At 45.8% G+C, this 19,967-nt stretch overlaps 1 protein-coding gene and 1 long non-coding RNA gene across 2 annotated transcripts; both read left to right on the forward strand.

Annotated features, from left to right (window-relative positions):
- Positions 1-1,569: 1,569 nt before the first annotated feature.
- Positions 1,570-9,306, forward strand: LOC116678462 (NLR family CARD domain-containing protein 3-like). Its single transcript, XM_032508383.1, is given in 9 exon segments — positions 1,570-1,713; positions 3,952-4,101; positions 4,923-5,098; positions 5,352-5,492; positions 6,549-6,627; positions 6,788-6,995; positions 7,130-7,471; positions 7,474-8,896; positions 8,983-9,306. Coding segments are annotated over 7 exon segments (2,469 nt in total). The 5' UTR covers positions 1,570-1,713; positions 3,952-4,101; positions 4,923-5,024; the 3' UTR covers positions 9,185-9,306.
- Positions 9,307-10,058: 752 nt separating this feature from the next.
- On the forward strand, positions 10,059-14,122 carry LOC116678463 (uncharacterized). Its single transcript, XR_004329244.1, has 3 exons — positions 10,059-10,153; positions 13,219-13,264; positions 13,385-14,122. It is a non-coding gene; the product is annotated as an uncharacterized LOC116678463 (long non-coding RNA).
- The last annotated feature ends 5,845 nt before the right edge of the window (positions 14,123-19,967 follow it).

Below are 19,967 nucleotides of genomic sequence, written 5' to 3' on the forward strand. Positions count from 1 at the left end.
ACATTTCCATTTCAGGACACAGACTAATGGTGGTCTCAGAATACAAGTATTTAGGAATGCACTTATGGCGTTTTTCCACTGCTGGTAACAGCTCGACTCAACTCGCCTCGTCTCGCCTCTACTCGACTCGACACATTCTGCGTCCGTTTTCCATTGCAGATTGAGTAACGCCTCAGCGTGGCTGGTAACCATAGCTATGCGTGATGATGTAATGTTCAACGCGACTCACCCTAACCCTCATTTAAGAGTAATGTTAAGAAATGGATGATTGAAAATCAACACTGACGCTGGTCAAACAATAACTGGATCATCCATTTTAGATTTTATTTTCTTATCTGGTTTATTCGATTGTTGTGATTTAACATTGTAATTTTTAACCTTTTGTGTATTGTATGAATGTCTTCATTGTATTGTAACTGTTTATTATTTTAGGATGTTTATTATTTTAGGATGCCTAATAACATCTGGCTAGGGGACTGCCGATGAAAACTAGCCTGTGGCTAACTCGGGTACGCTTACATTTGCTTTGAATGTTGATCAGTGTACGTTGTCCCCTTTTCAAATAAACAAATAAATGAAAATTAAAAATTAAAAATAAGAATAATATTTAGTGTTAATCGTAGACACCCCCCCCCCCATTATTGTTTACTCAGGCTAGTATTCTTAGTGTTTATCAAGTGAATCAACTTCAAATTGTTTCATTTGTTTATAGCTCTATAAAGAAGTTATTTCCAGCACCTTTGTAATATTTTTACCTTTAATAGTGAGTTTAATCAGTATCCGACTCGTTGTAGTCTCATTAGGCCCCCCCACTCTGGTACGACTCAAACCCAGTTCAGTGTATTGTATAGATAACATTATGTTATGATTATGTTATATATATATTATAGTATTATTATCCAGAGGGTCAGAGATCTGGACCAGTCTCCCCTCTTCACTCACTGAGCTTCTAAAGAGTTTCAACAGAGAGTCAAAGTGTTGCTCCTAACTTCTCTCATTTCTCCTTTTGGGTTTGTGCTCTAAATGTAATTTTATACAAAGAAATCTGTTGTTTTTTAATATTATATATAAATTGTTAAATGTAATTTGTTTCCATGTAGATTGACACTCTGTGGAGGTCTCCAGGGTCCTGCAGGTTGGACTCTGCGGAGGTCTGCAGGGTCCTGCAGGTTGGACTCTGTGGAGGTCTGCAGGGTCTTGCAGGTTGGACTCTGTAGAGGTCTGCAGGGTCCTGCAGTTGGACTCTGTGGAGGTCTGCCAGGGTCCTGCAGGTTTGACTCTGTGGAAGTCTGCCGGGTCCTGCAGGTTGGACTCTGTGGAGGTCTGCAGGGTCTTGCAGGTTGGACTCTGCGGAGGTCTGCAGGGTCCTGCAGGTTGGACTCTGTGGAGGTCTGCCGGGTCCTGCAGGTTGGACTCTGTAGAGGTCTGCAGGGTCCTGCAGGTTGGACTCTGTGGAGGTCTGCAGGGTCTGGGCCACTCTAGGTTTTAGTTTGCTGTCATGATTTTCTAGACTGTTGTTCCTCCCTCATTTAAAAATGAACCTTAAAGCTCTTATTGTGAAAGTACTTCCTGCCAGGTGGGGCTGTGACTCATCAGGAAATAACTCACCTGAGTTGTTGATCGGGACATTTTGGACTGGTTGAAGAAACAGTCGAGTGAGGCTGAGACGCAGTTCTTCCTCTCGGAGTGGAGCTCCAGATGAAGGGTTAGGAGGTAAGATCCACTCTCATTTTAATGGGGGGGGGGGGGGGTTAGGAGGTAAGATCCATTCTCATTTTAATGGGGGGGGGGGTTAAGAGGTAAGATCCACTCTCATTTTAATGGAGGGGGGGGGGGGGTTAGGAGGTAAGATCCACTCTCATTTTAATGGGGGGGTTGTTCCATGGGGTGGGGGGGGCGCCCACTGCAAAGGCTCTATGGCCCTTATTTTTTAGCTTTGATCTCGGGACGTCCGAGAGCAGCTGATTGGTCGACCTCAGCGTTCTGACTGGAGAATGATGTCATCAGAGATCAGCTGATAAGGAGGCGCCAGACCATTTAAGGCCTTAAAAACAAGCAATAAAATCTTAAAATCTCTCCTGTAACGGACAGGTAGCCGGAGGAGGGAGGACCAGACCGGCGTTATGGGTTCACGTTGTTTAGTTTTAGTTAAAAGGCGAGCCGCTGGTTTTGGACTAACTGGAGCCGGTTAAAGGTTTCTGGTCTAGACCCATTATAAAGATTACAATAATCCAGCCGAGCAGTGATGAAAGCATGGAGGACTTTATCAAGGTCTTTGGAAGGAAGATAGACCTTATTTATATTTGGTATTTTAGCTAGAAGTCTTCTTCTTATAATGTTTGTGTGTGTGTGTGTGTGTGTGTTGTGTGTGTGTGTGTGTGTGGTGTGTGTGTGTGTGTGTGTGTGTGTGTGTGTGTGTGTGTGTGTGTGTAACCATAATTGGAAACACAAAACAATAATAATGGTTATACAACAGTGAATCAACGAGTTATACAAGTGACCTACTTAGCTTGTTGTCAAGGATCAAAATGCAAAATAAACTTGTTCCTCCACAATGACCTTCCTAATGTCTCAGATAAACTTTCTAACATTTTATTTGCAGATGATACAAGTGTGTTTTACTCCCATAAAAACCCTGAAATTTTAACAAAAGTAGTTAATGAAGAACTTGACCAGTTATCTACTTGGTTCAAGTCCAACAAACTGTCTCTAAACATAAAAAAAAAAACAAGTTATATATTTTTCGGTATTAAGTCAGATACATTTAAATCTTCAATGAAAATTCAAACTGATGATATCTCCATTAATAATGTTAAACTGCTGGTTTCCTCGGCGTTATATTAGATGACTCTTTATCCTGGAAACCTCACATTAGAGCCACAAGTACTAAATTAGCCAAAGTGGTCGGAAAAACTCGGCACCTGATGACCCAAAAAGTTGCGATCATGTTGTATTATTCAATGTTGTATCCATATATCAATTACTGCAATGTTGCTTGGGCTAGCACCCCCCCCCCCCCCCCCCCCCACTATTTAAATCTATTTTCGACTTCAGAAGCTTTAAGAATAATATTTAGTGTTAATCGTAGACCCCCCCCCCCCCCCCCCCTTCAATCATTGTTTACTCAGGCTAGTATTCTTAGTGTTTATCAAGTGAATCAACTTCAAACTGCTTCATTTGTTTATAGCTCTATAAAGAAGTTATTTCCAGCACCTTTGTAATATTTTTACTTTTAATAATGAGTTTCATCAGTATCCGACTCGTAGTGGTCTCATTAGGCCCCCCCACTCTGGTACGACTCAAACCCAGTTCAGTGTATTGTATAGATAACATTATATTATGATTATGTTATATATATATATTATAGTATTATTATCCAGAGGGTCAGAGATCTGGACCAGTCTCCCCTCTTCACTCACTGAGCTTCTAAAGAGTTTCAACAGAGAGTCAAAGTGTTGCTCCTAACTTCTCTCATTTCTCCTTTTGGGTTTGTGCTCTAAATGTAATTTTATACAAAGAAATCTGTTGTTTTTTAATATAATATATAAATTGTTTTTAAATTGTTAAATGTAATTTGTTTCCATGGAGATTGACACTCTGTGGAGGTCTCCAGGGTCCTGCAGGTTGGACTCTGTGGAGGTCTGCCAGGGTCCTGTAGGTTGGACTCTGTGGAGGTCTCCAGGGTCCTGCAGGTTGGACTCTGTGGAGGTCTGCAGGGTCCTGCAGGTTGGACTCTGTGGAGGTCTGCAGGGTCCTGCAGGTTGGACTCTGTGGAGGTCTGCAGGGTCCTGCAGGTTGGACTCTGTGGAGGTCTCCAGGGTCCTGCAGGTTGGACTCTGTGGAGGTCTGACAGGGTCTGGGCCACTCTAGGTTTTAGTTTGCTGTCATGATTTTCTAGACTGTTGTTCCTCCTTCATTTAAAAATGAACCTTAAAGCTCTTATTGTGAAAGTACTTCCTGCCAGGTGGGGCTGTGACTCATCAGGAAATAACTCACCTGAGTTGTTGATCGGGACATTTTGGACTGGTTGAAGAAACAGTCGAGTGAGGCTGAGACGCAGTTCTTCCTCTCGGAGTGGAGCTCCAGATGAAGGGTTAGGAGGTAAGATCCACTCTCATTTTAATGGGGGGGGGGGTTAGGAGGTAAGATCCACTCTCATTTTAATGGGGGGGGGGGTTAGGAGGTAAGATCCACTCTCATTTTAATGGGGGGGGGGGGGGGGTTAGGTGTTGTGTGTGTGGTGGTGTGGTGGTGTGTGTGTGTGTGTGTGTGAGATCAGCTAACAGGACCAACCTGTCTGATCAGGGGACCCAGCACACCTGGTCACGTGTTAGACGTCTACACAGTCTCAGCTGTCTCAAAAGTGTGTGTGTGTGTGTGTGTGTTGTGTGTGTGTGTGTGTTTGTGTGTCTGTGTGTGTGAGGGTGGGGGAGGGGGGGCTGTCAGAAATCAAACCGTCGTCTCCACCAGCAGGAAGTCAGACCCAACAGGACTTACTGTTTAGAGCCTTTCAAAATAAAATGCAGGGCCCTAAATGCCTCTGTTACTGTTGTAGTGCTGTGTGGAGGACGAGGACCAGGACAGGAAGCTGGACTGAGTCTTAATGGAGTCTTGTCTCCACTAGAGGACAGAAAGATTAAGTGGATGTGACACATGCCTTTGGTGTGGGAGATCAGGGTTCGATTCCACTACCATACATCAGCCAATGTGTCCCGAGCAAGACCTGTAACCCTAGTGTCTCCAGAGGCGTGGGACCTCTGCCATGTCTCTCAGGTGTAAGTGTCTCTGGATGAAAGCGTCCGCTGAAGGACATGTAATGTAACGTAATAATGAAGGACAGAAATCCTACAGCCACCAGCTTCACTCTTTATTATCTGCTGGATAGCTTCTAGTTTCTGGAGATCTTCCTCTCTTTCTAACAGGACCCATCAGAGACCAGACCTGCTGACCTGAGCCCAGCTGTGTGTCCATGAAGAGCCACCGGTCCACGGAGACACCACCACTTTAAAACAAGGAGATCTGTAATGGAGCAAAAAAGTGTGAGGGAAACAATTGAAAAGGAGAGCAGGACAGTGGAAATAGAGAAGAGGAGAAGGAGGTGAGTTGTTCTGAAACCTCCAACAAGAAGTTGTGTTGTCTCATTGGGGGGTGGGGCGGGGCCCTTGGAGGGGGTCTCTGTGTGATGATTGTGATTGGTCTAAAGAGATGCTGATGACCCAGAGTAGGTTGTTGTCCGATCCAGGAACGCTGTGAGGACTGGCCAGACCTTCCCCTGCAGAGCTGTGGAGGAGGAAGGTCTGGTTATAAGAGACTACTGAACGTGACCCTCTATACATGTGTTTTTCTATCAGGACCCATCAGAGACCAGACCATCCTGATTCTGATCCTGATCCTGATCCTGATCCTGAACCCAGCTGTGTGTCCTTCAAGAGCGACTGGTCATATGATGCCCTCATTGACTTTAAAGGAGAACAACCCTCTGCTGGAAGGAGGTCAGCTGTTAATAATATTATAATATTGCTGAGTCATGCTTTAACTTTTATGTCTCCAGAGAAGTTTTTGGAGTTTATTCTCAGCATCTTTCTTCTTCACATATATTTATATTCTCCATGTGAAAGCTGTCTAGTAAGACCGGTCTTCACCTGTAGATCTCAGTTTAATACTGGACCTGGTCTGGACCAATAGGATCTGGTGTTGTAGCCCCATCAAAAAGCATTTTAAATCTCCCGTAGCCATCGGCTAGGCTACACATCAGGAATGTTCTTCTCCAACTGGGAATACCGGGATGTGTAGGCCTCAGAGTGCTTCTTCCAGGGTAATATCATGTGTACCCGCCCCCCCCCCCAACTCTTCTCCCTCTGGAGAACCAGCGACCCTTGATACGTGTTAGTGTCACCTGAGTCAGGACAATGTTTGCATGAGAAGACTATCGCGCTTGAGTATGGACAGGCCAAGTTTCAGTGAGTGGCTTCATCAAAAGATTGCCCCCCCCCCCATTGGTCAAAACACAAAATTCTTCCCAAATGTTGGATGTGGGTTTGCCAGTTGGATGTCAGATCAGAAGTCAATGAGAGGAAGTAAATAAAATGCAACAGCCTCCAACAGTACCCTCAGTCCAGGTCAGCAGTTCTCCCCAACTACAGACAGGCCATCTAACCTCTGCCCCCCCCCCCCCCCCCTAATCGGCTGATGGTCTGCCATAATTGTTTTGAAGCCAACAGAAGGTTTTTCACAGTTGACTCCCCAAACTACTTCTCCCTATGAATGTTTGCTTCCACGACAACAGACGCTGCAGACCTCCTGCATCATGATCCCAGTCTGCTGCTCCTGGAGTCCTTCAGGACCACCATGCTGGAGCCCTTGTTGACTCCTTAGTTCTTTCTGTACATTCACAGTATGGTCAGCAGTACCACCAACTCTTTACTGTCAGGGGAAACCATCTGATTCTATGTTGTAATAACACTTTAAGTCACAGGACCTTTACCTTGTGTGTGTGTCTCTGTGTGGACAGACATGATGGGAGCTAATTCTTCCTGATTCCTCCACAGACTGGACCAGGAGAGCTCAGAAGGTCCCAGTGGTCAGCCTGCCCAGCATTATCAAACCCACCTGGACTCCATCTTTATGGTCTGTACATGTACACCAACTACTTTTACATCTATTCTGTTCCCAGTCATCTCCATGCTGCCCTGTTCAGACCAGAGGATCCTCAGTCTGTCCATCGTTTATCTGATGGTTGCTTCCATGATTTCAATCTGATTGGCATTCATATTATCTTCTGTTCCAGCTTCTGGAGGACGGCATCTTCACTTTTGTGAAGAACGAGCTGAAGAAGATTCAGAAGCTTCTGAGACCAGATTACCCAGAATGCCCAGAGAGTCAGAGTGAGGGTGAGGATGAAGAGCAGAGGAGGAACAGAGAGGCGTTTCTGAAGATCACACTGCACTTCCTGAGGAGAATGAACCAGGACGGGCTGGCTGACCGTCTGCAGAGCAGTAAGAGGATTTCTCTAAAGATTTAACTTGCTGGACTAGTGGGACGTTTACTAATGTCTCCAGAGAAGGGTCAGAGTATGTTCCTGTTTCTTTATAAATCACCTACTGATCTTCTTTGTTCTGTATTCATTCAGGTAGTCCAGCAGGAGTTTCTAAGTGTAAACTCAAATCTAAGTTAGACAGGAAGTTCCAGCGTGTGTTTGAGGGGATTGCTAAAGAAGGAGACCAAACCGTTCTGGATCAGATGTTCACAGAGATCTACCTCATGAAGGGAGGGGCTGCAGAGGTCAATGATGAACATGAGGTCAGACAGATTGAAACAGCATCCTGGAAACCAGACCGACCAGAACCAACAATCAGACAAGAAGACATCTTTAAAACCCCACCTGGAAGAGATGAACCAATCAGAACGGTGATGACAAAGGGAGTGGCTGGCATCGGGAAAACAGTCTTAACACAGAAGTTCACTCTGGACTGGCTGAAGGCAAAGCCAACCAGGACATCCAGTTCATATTCCCATTCACCTTCAGAGAGCTGAATGTGCTGAAAGAGAGAAAGTTCAGCTTGGTGGAACTTGTTGATCACTTCTTTAGTGAAACCAAAGAAGCAGGACTCAGCAGGTTTGAAGAAGTCCCGGTGGTCTTCATCTTTGACGGTCTGGATGAGTGTCGACCTCCTCTGGACTTCCTCAACACTGAGATCCTGACTGATGTTACAGAGTCCACCTCAGTGGGTGTGATGCTGACAAACCTCATCAGGGGGAATCTGCTTCCCTCTGCTCGCCTCTGGATAACCACACGACCTGCAGCAGCCAATCAGATCCCTCCTGGGTGTGTTGACATGGTGACAGAGGTCAGAGGGTTCACTGACGCCCAGAAGGAGGAGTACTTCCGGAAGAGGTTCAAAGATGAGGAGCAGGCCAGCAGAATCATCTCCCACATCAAGAGATCCCGAAGCCTCCACATCATGTGTCACATCCCAGTCTTCTGCTGGATCACTGCTACAGTTCTGGAGAAGGTGTTGAAGACCAGAGAGGGAGGAGAGCTGCCCAAGACCCTGACTGAGATGTATATCCACTTCCTGGTGGTTCAGTCCAAAATGAAGAATGTCAAGTATGATGGAAGAACTGAGACAGATCAAACCTGGAGTCCAGAGACCAGGAAGATGATTGAGTCTCTGGGAAAACTGGCTTTTGAGCAGCTGCAGAAAGGCAACCTGATCTTCTATGAATCAGACCTGACAGAGTGTGGCATCGATATCAATGCAGCCTCAGTGGTCTCAGGAGTTTTCACACAGATCTTTAAAGAGGAGAGTGGACTGTACCAGGACAAGGTGTTCTGCTTCGTCCATCTGAGTGTTCAGGAGTTTCTGGCTGCTCTTCATGTCCATCTGACCTTCACCGACTCTGGAGTCAACCTGCTGTCAGGAACAAAAACATCATCAACACAGTTCTACCAGAGTGCTGTGGACAAGGCCTTACAGAGTCCAAATGGACACCTGGACTTGTTACTCCGCTTCCTCCTGGGTCTTTCTCTGCAGACCAACCAGGATCTCCTACGAGGTCTACTGCCACAGACAGGAAGTAGCTCAGAAACCTATCAGGAAACAGTGGAGTACATCCAGAAGAAGATGGATGAGGATCTGTCTGCAGAGAGAAGCATCAATCTGTTCCACTGTCTGAATGAACTGAATGATCGTTCTCTAGTGGAGCAGATCCAACGGTACCTGAGTTCAGGACGTCTCTCCACAGATAAACTGTCTCCTGCTCAGTGGTCAGCTCTGGTCTTCATCTTACTGTCATCAGAAGAAGATCTGGACGTGTTTGACCTGAAGAAATACTCTGCTTCAGAGGAGGCTCTTCTGAGGCTGCTGCCAGTGGTCAAAGCCTCCAAAAAAGCTCTGTACGTCGGATTTATCCATCAATAAATACTCTGCTATCTTTTTATAACAGGAGTTAATAATAAATAACTTCCTGTTGTCTCTCCAGGCTGAGTGGCTGTAACCTGTCAGAGAGAAGCTGTAAAGCTCTGTCCTCAGTTCTCAGCTCCCAGTCCTCTAGTCTGAGAGAGCTTGACCTGAGTAACAACAACCTGCAGGATTCAGGAGTGGAGCTGGTCTCTGATGGACTGAAGAGTCCACACTGCACTCTGGAGACTCTCAAGTCAGACCAACTTACTCTTTGTCTTTAATTTGAGATGTTTGTGTAGTTGTTTCTTTAGATAATTTAATTTAAACAGCCCTTCTCATGTCAGGACTAATTTCAGAAGGTCTTTGAATGTTTCCTAAGTATTTTTTTTTGTATTCATAATCATATGTCACAAAGCCTGAAATATGAATTGTGGCTGAGTTCTAGAAATATTTTTTTTATTTTATTATCATGTGACTTTGATACCTGGTTCAGTCTTGATTAGTTATCTGCAACTTGTTTATAATTAAACAGAAAGGACTTAAACTGAAAGAGGATTTAATATACTAAATCTATAAATTCCAGACTCAACATTTAAACCTACAGATGTTATCTGTCTTGTTTCCTGTTGTCTCTTCAGGCTGAGGGTCTGTAACCTGTCAGAGAGAAGCTGTGAAGCTCTGTCCTCAGTTCTCAGCTCCCAGTCCTCTAGTCTGAGAGAGCTGGACCTGAGTAACAACAACCTGCAGGATTCAGGAGTGGAGCTGGTCTCTGATGGACTGAAGAGTCCACACTGCACTCTGGAGACTCTCAGGTCAGGATTCATTAACCCGTTCAACTGATGACCATTTAAACTCTGACTAACTTTAGTTGATAAACAGCTGACGTGTAGCTTTGGTCTGTTGATGTGATGAACTTTAGCAGTAGTTTTGAGACTCAATAATTAAATCCTGCAGATAATTTTAAAGATTATTCAAAATCTGGACTAAAATGTACCTGGACAACAAGCAAAGAAAGAACTAGCACATGGCTCCACGTGTTGACAGAGGCTTCCTGTGTGTTGTTCTGTGTGTTCCAGTCTGTCAGGCTGTCTGATCTCAGAGGAGGCTGTTCTTCTCTGGTCTCAGCTCTGAGCTCCAACCCCTCCCATCTGAGAGAGCTGGACCTGAGCTACAATCATCCAGGAGACTCAGGGAGTGAAGCTGCTGTCAGCAGGACTGAAGGATCCTCTCTGGAGACTGGACACTCTCAGGTACACACACTGATCAACAAGAAGGAGATATTAGTGTAGGACGTTTTAAAGGAGAACATCTCCAGGAACTAAAATCATAACTCCCTTTGTTATATAGGTGATGGAGTTTGGACAGATATCTGTCTGTGGTTTTTAAAGAAACATCTTTTTTCCTCTTTCCTGGAGATCAAACCAGTTTCACTACACAAAGAGAGAAATGTTAAACAAACATGATCTTGGCTTTCCTCCATACACACTAATATAATAATACACACTAATAATAATCAACATTATATAATAATACACACTAATATAATAATCCACATCAATATAATACAGTTAAAGTAAACATCACAGCTTTTTTTTTTTTATTGGCTGTTGTTCATCCTTGTTGCTTATTGGCTGTTGGTTATCCTTGTTTTTATTGGCTGTTGGTTATCCTTGTTTCTTATTGGCTGTTGGTTATCCTTGTTGCTTATTGGCTGTTGGTTATCCTTGTTGCTTATTGGCTGTTGGTTATTCTTGTTTCTTATTGGCTGTTGGTTATCCTTGTTGCTTATTGGCTGTTGGTTATCCTTGTTGCTTATTGGCTGTTGGTTATCCTCGTTGCTTATTGGCTGTTGGTTATCCTTGTTGCTTATTGGCTGTTGGTTATCCTTGTTGCTTATTGGCTGTTGGTTATCCTTGTTGCTTATTGGCTGTTGGTTATCCTTGTTGCTTATTGGCTGTTGGTTATCCTTTGGGGGATTTATCTCGTTGCTGAAGGCCGTTTCCAGAGTTTGCTGCTGCAGTTCTTCCTTTAGCTTTTGTAAATTCGTTGAGCTCTTTAGCGTGACACGTCTTCAAATGTTTAATTAAGTTGCTGCTGTTGAAATTTGCAACTCTCGTGCTGCCCCTCGAAACTGCTTCTCTGGATATGTTACATGTTGCCGTCTTACCGGTGGGAACATCCACCGTAGAGTCCTAGCAAACTGCCGACATGATGCGCTAATGTTAGCTTGTTTTAAGGAGGCGTTAGGTGATCAGTTCTTCTTTGCCCTCTAAAACAGCAGCGCAACTATTTTAAGAGCAGCAAAGAAGAACTGTGTCCGAGCTAACGGAGCTAACCAGTAAATAGATTCCTATTTCTAATAGTTTACGTGGTGTCGGATCGGTGCCTGGACTCCAGTACTCGATGATACCGATGCCATTTTCAGCAGTATCAGAGGCATTTCTGATACTGGCATCAGAATCAGAACATCTCTACATGTAGTAGATCCAGATTAAAGACCTGGTCCTTCTGCTGTTACCAAACCCTTAGTGAGAGAGAAACAGGTTAGAGAGAGAGAGACAGGTTAGAGAGAGACAGGTTAGAGAGAGAGACAGGTTAGAGAGAGAGAGAGACAGGTTAGAGAGAGAGACAGGTTAGAGAGAGAGAGGTTAGAGAGAGAGAGAGAGAGGTTAGGAGAGAGAAGAGACAGGTTAGAGAGAGAGAGAGGTTAGAGAGAGAAGACAGGTAGAGAGAGAGAGGTTAAAGAGAGAGATACAGGTTAGAGAGAGAGAGAGGTTAGAGAGAGAGACAGGTTAGTGAGAGAGAGACAGGTTAGAGGAAGAGAAAGAGAGGTTAGAAGAGAGACAGGTTAGAGAGAGAGAGACAGGTTAGAGAGAGAGAGACAGGTTAGAGAGAGAGACAGGTTAGAGAGAGAGAGACAGGTTAGAGAGAGAGACAGGTTAGAGAGAGACAGGTTAGAGAGAGACAGGTTAGAGAGAGAGAGACAGGTAGAGAGAGAGACAGGTTAGTGAGAGAGAGACAGGTTAGAGGAAGAGAGAGAGAGGTTAGAGAGAGAGACAGGTTAGAGAGAGAGAGACAGGTTAGAGAGAGAGAGACAGGTTAGAGAGAGAGAGACAGGTTAGAGAGAGACAGGTTAGAGAGAGGAGAGACAGGTTAGAGAGAGAGACAGGTTAGAGAGAGACAGGTTAGAGAGAGACAGGTTAGAGAGAGAGATACAGGTTAGAGAGAGAGATACAGGTTAGAGAGAGAGACAGGTTAGAGAGAGAGACAGGTTAAAGAGAGAGAGACAGGTTAGAGAGAGAGACAGGTTAGAGAGAGAGAGACAGGTTAGAGAGAGAGACAGGTTAGTGAGGAGAGGACAGGTTAGAGGGAGAGAGAGAGAGGTTAGAGAGAGAGAGAGACAGGTTAGAGAGAGAGACAGGTTAGAGAGAGAGAGAGACAGGTTAGAGAGAGAGACAGGTTAGAGAGAGAGAGAGACAGGTTAGAGAGAGAGACAGGTTAGAGAGAGAGACAGGTTAGAGAGAGAGAGAGACAGGTTAGAGAGAGAGACAGGTTAGAGAGAGTGACAGGTTACAGAGAGAGAGACAGGTTAGAGAGAGAGAGAGACAGGTTAGAGAGAGAGACAGGTTAGAGAGAGTGACAGGTTACAGAGAGAGAGACAGGTTAGAGAGAGAGACAGGTTAGAGAGAGAGAGAGACAGGTTAGAGAGAGAGACAGGTTAGAGAGAGAGAGACAGGATAGAGAGAGAGACAGGTTAGAGAGAGAGAGACAGGATAGAGAGAGAGACAGGTAAGAGAGAGCAGGTAAGAGAGAGACAGGTTAGAGAGAGAGAGGAGAGAGACAGGTTAGAGAGAGAGACAGGTTAGAGAGAGACAAGTTAGAGAGAGAGAGAAGGTTAGAGAGAGAGAGACAGGTTAGAGAGAGAGACCGGTTTTAGAGAGAGAGACAGGTTAGAGGGAGAGAGACAGGTTAGAGAGAGAGGTTGGAGAGAGAGAGACAGTTAGAGAGAGAGACAGGTTAGAGAGAGAGACAGGTTAGAGAGAGAGAGACAGGTTAGAGAGAGAGAGACAGGTTAGAGAGAGACAGGTTAGAGAGAGAGAGATAGGTTAGAGAGAGAGAGAGAGACAGGTTAGAGAGAGAGAGACAGGTTAGAGAGAGAGAGACAGGTTAGAGAGAGAGACAGGTTAGAGAGAGAGAGAGACAGGTTAGAGAGAGAGACAGGTTAGAGAGAGAGACAGGTTAGAGAGAGAGACAGGTTAAAGGGAACCAGCTGTGTGAGAGAGTGATGTAATGCCCCCCCCCCCCCCTCCTTCAGGGTGGAGCCTGCGGAGTCAGATGGTTGACACCAGGTCTGAGGAAGTGTAAGTGTGTTTTTAATTCATTCATCAGACTGTGACATCACTCATTCAACCCTGTGATGTCATCACCAAAGAGCTGATTGGTAATAACTGCAGCTTGTTGTGTCTCGTTGTCTCCGTCAGATTCCTGTGAACTCACAGTCGACACAACACGGTGAACAGGAACCTCAAACTGTCTCACAACAACAGGACGGTGACATGGGTGGAGGAGGATCAGCCATATCCTGGTCATCCAGAGAGGTTTGAGACCTGGCCCCAGCTGCTGTGTAGAGATGGTCTGACTGGTCCCTGTTACTGGGAGGTCCAGACCAGAGGACGGGTTTCTTATATCAGTGAGTTACAGAGGAATCAGCAGGACAGGAGACAGTAGAGACTGTGGGGTTTGACGTAATGATCAGTCCTGGAATCTGATCTGCTCTGATTATCGTTACTGTGTCTGTCACAATAACAGAGAAACCTCCGTCTCCGTCCCCCGTGTCTCTGGTAGAGTAGCAGTGTATGTGGACTGTCCTGCTGGCTCTCTGTCCTTCTACACAGTCTCCTCTGACTCACTGATCCACCTCCACACCTTCAACACCTCATCCACTCAGACCCTCTATCCTGGTTTGGGATCTGGTCTCCTGGTTCCTCAGTGTCTCTGAGTCCTGTGTAGGACGGAGAGTCTCCTCCTGTCTCTCACTGCTGATCAGCTGAGTCTGGACAGGATTACACACACACACACAGACACACACACAATCACACACACAGACACACACAGACACACACACACACACACACACACACACACATACACAAAGACACACAAACACACACACACACACACACACACACACAACCACAGACAGAGTACACAACACAAAACTTCAAAATAAAAGCACTTCCTGTGTCGGTTTGCAGGAAAAATAAATTCCTGTTATATATATATATAATATATATATATATATAATATATATATATATATATTATATATATATATATTATATATATAAACACATCAGCTGTAAACCAAGTACTGTAATACTGTAATACTGAGTTTTAATCACTATAATCTTCTTTACACAACCTTAGTTTGAAACTAAACATGAAGTTCTTATTCCAGAGCTTTACTACCATTTTACAACAACGCAGTACTGCAGTACAACGGTGAGGTACTTTTACTATAGTATCTTCATTTTCTCCTACTTGCCTATTGTACGTTTTAATGATCTATTTGTATAGTTTTACTTTGCATATTCACGTACATGTTACTATATATGATGAGTATCATACTGGAACTGTAGAAACGCCGTGGACTTGTCTCATGTTAGTTTGAGTTCTGTATCTTTCACAATAAAAGCATGAAGTTCCTGTGAGAGTTTGTGGTCTTCTGTTTAACTTTTAAAGCCAGTGGAGGGGGGGTCAACGAGGACTTGTTTGCTGATAAGGATTTATTTCTAATTATTTTAGTGTTACTTTAATATCATCCAGACCAAGACTGTATATATGAATATTATAGTAACATTTACAGTCTATGATCTGAAAACTTTCTTAGTCAGCACAACTACATGGAGGGTGCAGGTGCATTATGGTAAACCTGCCAATCAGAAGGTTGGTGCTTCGATGGTGGTGATGGTGGTCCTGTCAAAGTTTCCTTGGGCAAGACACTGAACCCCGAGTTGCCCCCGATGCTGCGCTGTTGGTGTGTGAACGGTTCCTGTACCCCCCCACGTAGTAAGAAGATATCCGAGACTCAAGAGAACTCGAAGCAAAATGTCCCAACTAAACACCAGGGAGACCGGCCAGCCCTTCTACATCCCTGGTCCTACCTGGACCAGGAGGTTGGTAGCCAGGAAGACCGGCCAGCCCTTCTACATCCCTGGTCATACCTGAACCAGGAGGTTGGTAGCCAGGAAGACCGGCCAGCCCTTCTACATCCCTGGTCGTACCTGGACCAGGAGGTTGGTAGCCAGGAAGACCGACCAGCCCTTCTACATCCCTGGTCGTACCTGGACCAGGAGGTTGGTAGTCAGGGAGACCGGCCAGCCCTTCTACATCCCTGGTCGTACCTGGACCAGGAGGTTGGTAGTCAGGGAGACCGGCCAGCCCTTCTACATCTCTGGTCGTACCTGGACCAGGAGGTTGGTAGCCAGGAAGACCGGCCAGCCCTTCTACATCCCTGGTCGTACCTGGACCAGGAGGTTGGTAGCCAGGAAGACCAGCCAGCCCTTCTACATCCCTGGTCATACCTGGACCAGGAGGTTGGTAGCCAGGAAGACCGGCCAGCCCTTCTACATCCCTGGTCGTACCTGGACCAGGGATTTTTTGAGAGGACCACCTCTGCACGGGTTAACTGGGCTAAGAGTAAGGCCTTGCTGGTGGGTCGGTGGAGAGATACAGCGGTGCCCAGTCTGCCAGGGGGTCTTGAGTGGGGTAAAGAAGGGTTAAAAGTTTTGGGGGTGTTTTGGGGTACGGAGGGGGTTTGTGCAGAAGAACTGGGAGGGAGTGAGGGAGAAGGTGTGCGCTCGGTTGTCTAAATGGCGGTGGTTGCTACCTCGGCTGTCCTATAGGGGCAGAGTTTTGGTTGCCAATACCTTGGTCGCCTGAGTTTTTTGGTCCGGCACCGATGCTAAAGGGACAGGTCAGGGCCCGGCTAAGGGTTGAGCACTCTTATTACCAGCTGATGGACAATTTGGTGGGTTTTAGTAGTGTGTGGGCTGTAAAGGGTGTGTTGTGCTCCGTGGGGGAGGGGGGGAGTTGGTGCTCAGGTTTTGAATGGAATGTAACAGTCCTTTTTGTATTGTTTGTATTTGTTTAGTTTGTTTTTTTGTCTATGTCTGTGGGTTATTCTGTGATTTGAAAATGGCAAGGCGGCACAGAGACTGCTGCCACGTGCTCTCTCCACCACACAGCGGCCAGGCGGCACAGAGACTGCTGCAACGTGCTCTCTCCACCCCACAGCGGCCAGGCGGCACAGAGACTACTGCAACGTGCTCTTTCCACCCCACAGCGGCCAGGCGGCACAGAGACTACTGCAACACTTCGTGGCCAAGAAAGAGAAGTGGAGTCGTCTTTGTGTTGCTGTCAACACAGAACCGGTCATAAGGTTCCAGCTAAAAACAAAGATGGCCACGGTAACGTCTGACTACTGTGTACAGATAGAAGTTGGATGTGTAATAAAGTGTGTACATATACACATAGTACATAAAGATACATGGAAACACATCTATGAAGGTTATTAAACAGTAAGGAAAGTACTGCAAATGATCCAGTAGATGGAGCCAATGTTACACACACACATAGATGTATATATAGATGAGTATGTGGGCGCCCGTATGAATCCAGTTTGATTAAAACTTTTATTTAGCTGGTAACCGTTGTTGTATAAGCGTTTTTTTATACTATATTATGTATATATACTAATACATTTTATTATGAAAGGCACCGCCAAGGCCTTCCACAGCGGTACCTCCACTACACTCGTTCATTCCTTCCATCATGAGCCACGTGTCCCTCGCTCGGCAGGAGACACAGTGGTGGGATGTAACTAAGTACATTTACTCAAGTACTGTACTTAAGTACAAAGAGCAGGTGCTTGTACTGTACTTGAGTCTTTTCTTTTCATGCCACAACTACTTTCATCTGACAGCTTTAGTTACTAGTTCCGTAAGTTACTAGTTACTTTAGTTACTAGTTACTAAAGTTACTCTGCTACTTTCATCTGACAGCTTTAGTTACTAGTTCCGTTAGATACTAGTTCCTTTAGTTACTAGTTACTTTAGTTACTAGTGTGACGGCCCTTCCCTATATGCCGGCCTGTTATGTCTGCTCTTTTTTTTGTTGCAGGTGCTGAGAGTGGGCGGGTCGTCTTGCCTGGCCGGGTGGGCGTGGCCTACAGAAGGCATAAGGGCCTGCCCTGCTGGGAGTCTCACTCTCTCACCTGGTCCTTCAGGAGCAACCACCATTTTGTTCTTTGTTTGGTTTTGGGTTCAGTTAGGTTATTGTTGTATTTAGTTGAATAAATCTCATTTTGGTTGCATTATCTGTGTGAAACCTCCCTTTTTGTTGCTGGCTTTGAGCCAGGCTGTAACAAATGGGGGCTCGTCTGGGATCTTACTTAAAACTGGAGATCTGATTTGGTAAGGGTAAATACACTTTTTTCAGGGAGTGTTTCACACTGTTTTGACCGGCTCTGGTGTCTTTACCTTACAGGTATCGGGGTTGAGGGCTGGTGAGTTGTTTGGAGCCTTTATTCCTGGTAGGCATAAGCAATGTGTGACACTCGTTGTCCCCATTGACCTTTTTTTGTTTTAGTTTGTTATTTTTGTGCAGCGGGTGGTTAGAGCGGTTCTAGGAGCTGCTCGGGTGCACTCCATGACTGTCTAGGTGATTTTCAGCATGCTGAAAGTTAACCGGGTTACTGGGCTTGTGCTTAATTTATCCCGCCGCTAGCCTGCATGAAGACTAGGGTTGAGTGAGAGAGGTAGTAGTTGGGTGGTTAGCCAGAGGAATAAGGTTCCATACTTGCGGCTTGTCGCCCCTGTTGGTGTTCTTTTCTACCTGTATTTGTTGCTTAGACATTCTGCCTGGAGGAATGGCTTCAATTGAGGAGTTTATTAAGTGTCCAGGTGTGGAACTGCTCGATTCTTATAAGAGAGACCAGCTCTTTAGAGTGGCTGACTATTATGGCGTGGATTTGTCTAAAAAGCTAAAGAAAGAGGAGCTGTTGGGTGCTTTAAAGGCCACGTTAGTGGAGCAGGATGTTTTGCCTGTCCTTGGTGAGACTGCTAGGGTGCCTGTAGTAGTGACTAGTTTGTCTGATGTAGATGGCGAGGTTAAAGTGTCTAACGTGGCGCCTGTTTTGGCGGGTTTTGGGGCTGGATTGTCGTTTGTGGAGCAGAAAGAGTTACTCTTGTTACAGTTGCAATTGGAGAAATCACGTCAAGATGTTCATCTTCGGGAGGCCGAACTGGCACATGATCAAGCGAGACAACAGGCAGAGTTGGAGCGCTATCGTTTGGACCTTATAAGTACAGGAAAGCTTCAGTCTGGCCCACTGAAGGTTGATGGGTCATTAGGGCTTATTCCTCCGACTCAGTCATTCGACGTTTCCGTCAATTTGCGGTTGGTTCCAAAATTTAATGAAAAGGACCCTGACATTTTCTTTGTTTTGTTTGAACGTTTAGCAAATGCGCGGGGTTGGTCTGACACTGATAGCACTCTTCTGCTTCAGTGTGTGCTCACTGGTAGGGCCCAGGAGGCATTTTCAGCTATGAGTGTTGCTGATAGTGGCGTTTACCGCTTGGTTAAAGCTGCAGTACTTGGGGCATATGAATTGGTGCCGGAAGCATATCGTCAGCGGTTCAGATCACACAAAAAAGAGACGCTGTCTCACACTGAATTTGTTCGTGATTTAATCACTCATTTTAGTCGGTGGTGTGCTGCTTCTCAGGTACAAACCTTGGAGGATTTGCAGGAGCTGATTTTGCTCGAACAGTTTAAAAATACTCTGTCGGATCGTGTTGTTACGTACATAAATGAACAGAAAGTAAGTAGGGTTACAGATGCTGCTAAATTGGCGGATGAGTTTGTTTTGACCCATAGGGTTTTTTTTGGGGAGTCCCGTGGTCGTGGAGATGCGGCTCACTCTGTCAGGCAGTCGGAAGGGATTGAGCGGGCTGAGGTAGACAGGGGTTTCCAGGGGAAGCTGGACCCGCATCGTGTCTGTAACTATTGTATGGGGAAGGGTCACTGGAAAAGTGAGTGCCCAGTATTGAGGAAAAAGCTTAAGCCTGTGTATTCGCCAACAAAGTCGTCTGCGGCTGCTGCGTCTTTGCGTGAGGAGTGGAGTCGTGTCCTTGCGGCGGTGTGGGAACATACAAAACCTTCATTGTCTGTGTCGGGGACGGAGATTCCTGTGGTGGAGCACCGTCGGGATGTTTCCTCAGTTGAGGAGGTAATTGATCCTGGTTATGCTGCGTTTGTAACCGAGGGTTATGTTTCGCTGGTCGGGAGTAGCAGGAAAGTTCCTGTTAGGATTTTAAGGGATTCGGGGGCACTTGACTCGTTTATTGTGGACTCTGTGCTATCTTTCTCCTCTGAGACAGCGACTGGTTCCAGTATTGCTGTCCGGGGTATGGGTCTGACGGTTTTTTCTGCCCCACAGCATAGGTTGACGCTCTTCTCGGATTTGGTGCATGGTGAGGTGACCATGGGGGTGCGGCCTGCCTTGCCTGTGGGGGGAGTACATGTCATTCTGGGGAATGACTTGGCTGGAAATCGTATGTGGCCTGTTTCATCTGTTTCGGGAAATGTTCAAATTCGCCAGGTAGACGGTTCTGAGTCGCTCATAGACGTTTCGGGGGTTCTTTCCGATTGTGCAGTGACCCGTGCTATGAGCCGGGCCAGTGATGGTTTTGGTCTTGTTAGGCCGCGTGGGACAGGTGACCCGGTATTCCCTGTGCCGGCTTATCCTTTGCCGATGTCTTGCAGTAGTTTGGTGAAAGAGCAAAGAGATGACCCATCCCTTCGGCCTCTTTACAGCCAGGTTCTGCCTGAGGATGAGGTGGAGAGTGCAGCCTGTGGTTATTTTCTCCGTGAGGGCCTGTTAGTGAGAAAGTGGGTACCCCGGGGGGACTGTTTTGTGGGGGAAGAAGTTGTGCAGATTGTTCTGCCCTCTGTGTTAAGACCTGCTGTACTTCGGATGGCTCATGATGGCGTGGCGGGTCAT

Source organism: Etheostoma spectabile, unplaced genomic scaffold, assembly GCF_008692095.1.
Source record: "Etheostoma spectabile isolate EspeVRDwgs_2016 unplaced genomic scaffold, UIUC_Espe_1.0 scaffold00007443, whole genome shotgun sequence".
NCBI classification, from domain to species: Eukaryota; Metazoa; Chordata; class Actinopteri; order Perciformes; family Percidae; genus Etheostoma; species Etheostoma spectabile.